The sequence below is a fragment of the Salpingoeca rosetta genome (assembly GCF_000188695.1).
Source record: "Salpingoeca rosetta unplaced genomic scaffold supercont1.4, whole genome shotgun sequence".
NCBI classification, from domain to species: domain Eukaryota; class Choanoflagellata; order Craspedida; family Salpingoecidae; genus Salpingoeca; species Salpingoeca rosetta.
This window is the reverse complement of record NW_004754930.1, coordinates 1,166,843-1,173,889: the sequence shown is the minus strand read 5'-3', so window position 1 is coordinate 1,173,889 and position 7,047 is coordinate 1,166,843. Positions and strand designations below refer to the sequence as shown.

The 7,047-nt window shown below is 55.8% G+C and overlaps 4 protein-coding genes across 4 annotated transcripts in view; 2 read left to right on the top strand and 2 right to left on the bottom strand.

Annotated features, from left to right (window-relative positions):
- The window catches only part of PTSG_01329 (uncharacterized protein), a gene marked incomplete at its 3' end in the record, with an annotated part of 3,073 nt that extends 2,392 nt beyond the window's left edge, over positions 1–681 (top strand). Inside the window, exons 6-7 of the mRNA XM_004997243.1 lie at positions 340–387; positions 574–681. Of these exons, the coding sequence (XP_004997300.1) occupies positions 340–387; positions 574–681 (156 nt within the window). The remainder of the gene's footprint in view (positions 1–339; positions 388–573) is intronic.
- A 282-nt stretch (positions 682–963) lies between these two features.
- On the bottom strand, positions 964–2,086 carry PTSG_01328 (uncharacterized protein). Its single transcript, XM_004997242.1, has 4 exons — positions 2,052–2,086; positions 1,804–1,907; positions 1,451–1,583; positions 964–1,260 (listed from the first exon to the last, which is right to left on the bottom strand). The coding sequence occupies exons 1-4, from the start codon at positions 2,079–2,081 to the stop codon at positions 1,213–1,215; spliced, it is 315 nt and encodes a 104-aa protein (XP_004997299.1). The 5' UTR covers positions 2,082–2,086; the 3' UTR covers positions 964–1,212.
- Positions 2,087–2,312: 226 nt separating this feature from the next.
- PTSG_01327 (uncharacterized protein) lies at positions 2,313–5,121 on the bottom strand. Its single transcript, XM_004997241.1, has 2 exons — positions 4,836–5,121; positions 2,313–4,691 (listed from the first exon to the last, which is right to left on the bottom strand). Exon 2 carries the CDS (start codon positions 4,666–4,668, stop codon positions 2,350–2,352), a length of 2,319 nt encoding a protein of 772 aa, XP_004997298.1. The 5' UTR covers positions 4,669–4,691; positions 4,836–5,121; the 3' UTR covers positions 2,313–2,349.
- A 23-nt stretch (positions 5,122–5,144) lies between these two features.
- PTSG_01326 (archease) overlaps positions 5,145–7,047 on the top strand; it is a 4,501-nt gene continuing 2,598 nt past the window's right edge. Inside the window, exons 1-6 of the mRNA XM_004997240.1 lie at positions 5,145–5,326; positions 5,478–5,529; positions 5,831–5,855; positions 5,988–6,030; positions 6,372–6,456; positions 6,677–6,812. Coding sequence (XP_004997297.1) covers positions 5,291–5,326; positions 5,478–5,529; positions 5,831–5,855; positions 5,988–6,030; positions 6,372–6,456; positions 6,677–6,812 — 377 coding nt within the window. The 5' untranslated portion in view covers positions 5,145–5,290. The remainder of the gene's footprint in view (positions 5,327–5,477; positions 5,530–5,830; positions 5,856–5,987; positions 6,031–6,371; positions 6,457–6,676; positions 6,813–7,047) is intronic.

Below are 7,047 nucleotides of genomic sequence, written 5' to 3'. Positions count from 1 at the left end.
CTCACACACACACACACACACACACACACACACACACACACACACACACACACACACACACACACACACACACACACACACACACACACGCTCTCTCTCTCCCACTCACTCACTCGCACACTCGCACACTCACACACACACACTCACGCATTCATGCATACAGGTGGGACTGGGTGGAGAGTGACGTCTATGACGTGTGGACAACGACCCGTGCGTCGACGAAACAGCAATCGCACTGCAGCCATCGAGACCTTCGCTCGCGTGCCGCGCGCATGTGTTCGCATGTCTGCACAGCAAGTTGCGTTTCTCCTTCCAGGCGCTGTGCGCATACACACGCAGGGCGTTGCTGACCGCTGCGTTCTCATCGAGTGCCCGCCGCCGCCAGAGGTCGGTCGTCGTTTCTGTTCAATGTTATTCTTTGTCTGTTGTGACTGCTCGCTGTTGCTGCTGATGCTGCCACCCTGTGTCCTCCCCCTCCCTCTGAAACTCTCTTCGCCGCCTCTCACACCACCACAAACCGCCCCCCCCCCCCTCTCTCTCTTTCTCTCTCTTTCTCTCTCCACCTCACACCAGGGCCGGGAGTGGGAGGACATGTCATGGGAGGATGGAGAGCTGCTGCTTTCGTGCACAGACAACGGCCTCACGCACGTGTGCTCACTCGTTGCAGGCACAGTGCCGTGACGGGCCCCGTGGCCCACTGTGCTGCCAAGCAACGTGCAATGTAAGGCCACACGATTTTTTTTTTTTTTTGGTGTGTGTGCGTGTGAATGGTTGATGTGTTCGAAGTTGCAGGAGGCGGTGCCATTGCACGCCGATATCTGTGCTGCACTTTGATTGTGTTTCACATCATGACACCTCCTCTTTCTTGTCCTCAACACCCCCCCCCCCCTCCTCGCTTCTCAACTTCTCAACTTCTCAATCCCACTCCAGTATAATAATTGACTCGCTTAAACCGAACTGTGGCTGCACACTACTGCTTGTCGCATGTATCTCTCTATAATGTTCGCTAACACGGGCAAAGCCGGTGTATATACACGCACGTGAAGATTGCAAATGGCTGAATCGTTTGATCAAGCAAGCAACCGAACAAGAACAAAGGCTGTTCTGGGTGCTGTTGTGATGGTGTTGTTGGTGCTGATGTCATTGATGTTATGGATGGCGGCGGCGGCGGTGGTGGTGGCTTTCAGCAACAATGCGTGGTGCGGTGCTGCATTACTCAAAGTCGCCGTACAAGGTCGTGTAGACCAGAATCCATGACGCCTACAGGCACAGATACACACACACACACAAACACACACACACACACACAGAAAAAGTGAGACGGAGTTGTGGCGAAGACGTGGAGGGTGGATACAGTGGCATGGTGTTGTGGACACAGCAGCGGTGCAGCGATGTACATAGTTACATGTGTATTCAAACAAGACATGTACGCGCACACATGCACACGCACCATGAAGACAAAAAGCGACGGCTGGAATCCTTCGGAGAAGATATCGGTCTGCTCCAGGTGCAACAGCGCCATCTGTGACTTGTACATGGTCTGAGCCCACTGCAGCGGACCGAGCAGCACCACCAAGAAGAAGCTGCCATGGTGTTGCGTTGTGTGACCACGTGTGTCGTTGAAGTAATGTATGTGAGTTGCTAGCACGCTCAACCAATGACTTGGGAACGTGTTTTCGACACGTGCAGATGCACTTTGTTGTTCTCAAGCACACAATACACACACGTGCGTGTAATCCCATATTTCATCATACATTCAGCCACATTAATAACACACACACATACACACACACACTCGCTCACCTGACAAAGCCAGCCCAGGACGTCAGTGGAAAAGCACCAAAGGTGATGCCGCACAACAGCGCGAGGGCTTGCCTCGCCCAGTAAATGCGGTCCAAGAAGGCGTCCTGTTAAACAAAAGGGCGCCGCGTAAGACCTCACAAAGCAGTGCTAGCGAGGCGCAGTGACCAAGCAAGAAAGAAAGCAAACAAGACGAAGAGTTGATGGCCATCAAAGCAACTGCTGCTGCACTGCTACACTGCCTGTCACACCTTGTCCTTCGCGGACGCTGTTGGAGCCATTGTGGACAATTTGTGAATGATTTAATCCAATAATCGGCAAAGCGAGGTGGTTGGTTGGTGAACAAGGATGGATGGTGGTGAACGTGGGGTTGGTGGGATGGATGGTTTCCATTAGACGCAGACGGAGACAAACACACACATACACAACACACACACACATACATACACATACATACACAACACAACACAACACAACACAACACAACACAACACAACACAACACAACACAACACAACACAACACAACACAACACAACACAAGCACAGAGTCAGCAGCTTGGCGGGAATTCGTAGTAGAGGAGCTGTGGCCGCTGCAGCAGTCGCTGCGTCTCCTGCATCATGGCAAGAGTGCCTCCCCTGTGCACGCGCACATGCCCATCGCCCGTGCTCTGCAGGATCGGCCAGCGGAGGTGCGGCGCACGGTGAGTGCCGCGCGTCACAATAGGGGAGACGCGGGCGCCACCAAGCGGGCCAGCGCGCGCGTTTGGCCGAGCCCTCCCGCCATGCCGCCGCCGCCGCCGCCCTGTAGCCGCTCCCGCTTTTCGCAACCGCTCCTGGTGCAGCTGCTGGTTGAGAGACGAAACCCTCTTCACCCGCAGGCCTTGGGCTTGGCCTTCATCACCTTCGTCGCCTCCCAAACTTGCCTCGCTGCGGCCGCTTTTCGGCTGCTTCGCACGCGATGTAACAGGACTGCCCTGCTGACCGGGGCCACACGCCTGACCCTGTGGCTGCATCATCGGTGGTGGTGGTGGTGGTGGTGGCGGCAGCATCTGTCTCAGTAGTGAGGGCTGTGGAGATGCGAGAGCAGATGCCGGTAGCGAGGGAAAGAGTGATGAGAAGCTTGGATGGAGGGGTTGGGCTCCCATCAGCTGCTGCTGTTGTTGTTGTTGTTGTTGTTGTTGTTGTATTTGTTGTTGTTGCTGCTGCTGCTGCTGCTGCTGCTGCTGCTGAGCGGGACCACGGCCGCCTTTGCCATCATCAGCACAAGCAGGAATTAATGCCGGGTCATCCTCGCCAGTGTCGGTGGAGAAGCACTCAAACGGATTCGACAGCATGCGCTGCCACGCAACCTGCCCACCTCCACCACCAGGCTGCCGCTGCTGCTGCTGCTGAGTGGGTTGCAGTGGGGTGGGTGTCGGGTGTGCGCGGGAGTGGGTACGGCCCTGTGCAATGGCGGATGGCGAGGGCGGCAACGCCTCCCCATATCCGCCGTGCATGGACGATCCGCGGGAGGATGCTCGGTCCAGCATGCTGGCAAGGTCGTCGTCAAACCCCTGGAAGAACTCGTCGTCCCCGTCCTCGTAGATCGGATGCACCGTGTCCACGTCTGCGCTCAGCAGCTGCGACAGGCCCGTCAGCCGCGTTGATGGCTGCGGCACACTGCGCAGCACCATGGAGTTGGCGCGGGCAAAAAAGCTGCTGATGCCGCCCAAGGTGAGGGGAACACCAGATGGGGTTGGTGCCAGCCTCGCACGTGATTCCTGACGCGACGGCAGCGCCGGCCGCAACCACGATGCCCCGCCCTGTGCTGGGTCTGTCCCTCGCTGCAACTGTGGTGGAGGTGGTGGATGACTGTTGGCGCTGGCTCGACCTGCATCGCCATCAGCTGCAATCTCTCCACCGTGCTGGCTGCGGGCGCCATTGCTGGTAACAGAACCCATGTTGTTGCTCACCACATTTCCACCTTCAACACCGCTGCTATTGAGAGTAGCAGCAGCAGCAGCTGCTCTCCCTCCACTGCCGCTTTCTCTCTTCTCTTTTCCATCCCCTTCAACCCCATAGTCGTCGTCTTCGTTTCCATACTCACCAGCATCATCAGCATCATCCTCGCCACTATGGCCACAGTCATGACCTTTGCCCCATTGCTGTTGTTGCTGCTGCTGCTGCTGCTGCTGCTGTTGCTGCTGCTGCTGCTGCTGCTGTGTGAGAGTAGCCATCCATATCTGCGACACGCGGGGCTGCATGCCGTATCCGCTGTCGCTTGTCGCCGCGCCTCCAAGCAGCACTCCCAACGGTTGTTGTTCCTCCTGCATGATGAGGCTGCTGATGCGCGCGAGCGACGCCGTGCGCGACAGGAAGCTGCCGACGGTGCCTGGTGGGTGGTCCGCGTCGGGGTCAAACAGGCCGCTGAAGCTGCTGCTGCTCAGCGCAGGTGCTCGACGCCCGACAACCGCGGTGGTGCTGCGCGTTGGGTTCGGTGCAGAGCTGCCGTTCGAGGCGTTTGTCACATGTGCGTCGTGTGCGTTTTGTGGGCCGGGTGGTGTGCTGGCAGCGGGAGCGATGGGTGGTGTACACTGTGCTGGTGAAGTGGGCTCTATCGTTGGTGCTGATGGTTGACGAGGCGCCGGGTGCGACAGGTGGGGTTGATTAACAGCTGCGTGGTGATGCATGGGACAGTGGGCCCAACTTGAGACAGTTGTCTTGGTGTGGAGGAGCGGTGGGGATACGTTCTCGACGTTTGTGCATGTGCAAGTGCACGCGTGGAGCGGTAGCGGCTTGTGCTCCCTTGTTGACAACTGCTGTGTCGCTTGGGATGGCGGAGGTGGTGTCATGGTGGCACTGCCACCTTTTGGAAACGCGGGCTCCATCACCCAAGCAAGGTGTATGAGCTCTACCAAGGAGACGGGGGGAGAGAGAGTGTGTGTGTGTGTGTGTGAGTGCGCATGTGATTGAGTGCGCATGCGAGTGAGTGAGTGAGGGAGAGAGACAAAAGGGTGGGCTGTGTGAGTGTTTGCACATGCGTGTTTCAGCGCACCTCAGCTGCGAATGGTTTGTCGATTCCAAAACGACGGCAGCGGTGTGGTGGGTTGGCACGACGTCAAATGCAAGGGCTGCTGATGTCGGTACCAGGTGTGCAACGAAAGCCAGAGCAGACGTATCAATAACAACAACAACACTTGATGGTCGAAACGAGCGACTCAGCAAGCAAGCAAGCGAGCGGTGTGTGAATGTGTTTCGTTGTTGCTTTTGGGCTGTTGGCGGTTGGTTGGTTGGTCGGTCGAAAGTGTGTTGTTGGTTGGTTGTTGTTCGTGCGGCGCGCCTTGCTGATTATTATGCAAAGATACCGAAAATCATCAACAAGCAGCTCGAAGAAGCAACAGCCAATACACACAGCGCACACCACTGCACCAACCTCACAACACACACACACACACACACACACACACACACACACACACACACACACACACACACACACACACACACACAATGAGCGAAGCGAAGCCAGTCACAGCAGCTGCTGAGGTGAGCTGCTTTCTTCAACGACGTGCACCTTGGCCATTTCACGTGGCGTTTGTGTGTTTGGCATCGAAGTTGCCTTGTGTTGTGACGTTGAGAAGTTGAGGCGATGGTCATCGTCTCACACCTGCTTGTCACGGGCCATGTGCATAAGCAGGAGCCAAAGGCGGAACAGGATGCTAGCGCACCCTCCAGCAAGAAATATGAATGTACGTGTGAGCACCAACACCTGTTCACTGCCCTTTGAAACTCGTGTCTCCTGATTGAATGAAACTCACTCGTGTTACCACGCACGCACACGCACGCACACACGCACGCACTCACAAGCACACGCACACACAAGCGCACACACACACACACGCACGCACAAAAGCACACACGTACACTGCTTGTTATTCAATCTTCCTGCTCCTGTTTCTGCTCTTGCCTTTGCTGCTACTTCCCGCTTGGTTTCCACTTCACTGAAACGATCGTCACGATGCTCGCCTCTTGTCCTGTGCCATCGCCCAGATCTCGACCACACAGCAGACATTCAGTACGTTAGTGTTTGGGGTTGATGATGCATCACACTGACTCGCACTGGCACGCTGTAGCTGCTCACGGCTCAAACAGCCTTTCTGACTGCACTGTTGCCCATGTCATATCTTGAAACAAACGCAATTTGCAGGGTTCACGCTTGGGGTGATTCGCTGAAGGAGTCCTTTGAACAGGTGTGTATGTGCATGTGTGCATGTGTGTGTGTGTGTGCATGCGTGTGCATGCGCGCGCGCGCGTGTGTGTGTGTGTGTGCATATCGGTGTGTGTGTGCATATCGGTGTGTGTGTGTGTGGATGCGCGCGCGTGTGTGCGTGTGCATATCGGTGTGTGTGTGCATATCGGTGTGTGTGTGTGTGTGTGGATGCGCGCGCGTGTGTGTGTGTGCATATCGGTGTGTGTGTGTGTGTGTGTGTGCATATCGTGTTTTCTAGGTTGAGCGGTGCGTGCGCGTGCTTCGCTGGTCCTGTGTTTTGTTTCTATTCTCATGTGCGTGTGACATGGCTTGGCGTTGCAGTGTGTTGTCGCCATGTTTGGATATATGACGGAATTGGACAAGGTTGACATTGACACTGAGAAGACGTCCGAGCTTGAGGTCTCAGGTGAGTTTGTGTGTTGTGTGTGTGTGTGTGTGTGTGTGTGTGTGTGTGTGACGTACACACCGCAATTGCATGTTTGTAGGCACCGCCGTCAATTTGCCTGTCCCTGGTATGCACCAGCCACCAGCTGTGCCAGCTGCTACCACTGTTGTTGTGCCAGAGCGCCCTGCTGAACATGCCAGCACTGCTTGTTTTCTTTTTTGTCACTCTCAACCTCCCACAGGGACAGACCTACTGTCACTGCTGTTTGCGCTACTGGACGAGTTTCTGTTTCGCTTCAGTGCCGAAGACTTTCTTGTCTGCAAGCGCGTGGAGATTGTGGAGTTTGACACCACCAACTGGAAGATCCGCGTCAGGGGGTGCGTGCGTGTGTGTGTGTGCGTGCGTGCGTGCGTGTGTGTGTGTGTGTGTGTGTGTGTGTGTGTGTGTGTGTGTGTGTAGGTTGGTGTGCGTATGCGCGTTCACTGTATGTGCACGTTGCTGTCAACGTTGCTGTCAGGCTGCTAACATCTCTCTTTCTCTCCTTGCCCCTCCCCTTCTCAACACACACACACACACACACACACACACACACACACACACACACACACACAC

What these genes read in the sequence shown, in the direction of transcription:
- PTSG_01327 (XM_004997241.1), bottom strand. Translation starts at nt 4,668, where the DNA reads ATGGAGCCCGCGTTTCCAAAAGGTGGCAGTGCCACCATGACACCACCT.
- PTSG_01328 (XM_004997242.1), bottom strand. Translation starts at nt 2,081, where the DNA reads ATGGCTCCAACAGCGTCCGCGAAGGACAAG. An exon ending in CAGCGTCCGCGAAGGACAAG is followed by an intron (nt 1,908 to 2,051) that starts GTGTGACAGGCA and finishes TTTGTTTAACAG; the next exon opens with GACGCCTTCTTGGACCGCAT. An exon ending in TCCTGGGCTGGCTTTGTCAG is followed by an intron (nt 1,584 to 1,803) that starts GTGAGCGAGTGT and finishes ACACCATGGCAG; the next exon opens with CTTCTTCTTGGTGGTGCTGC.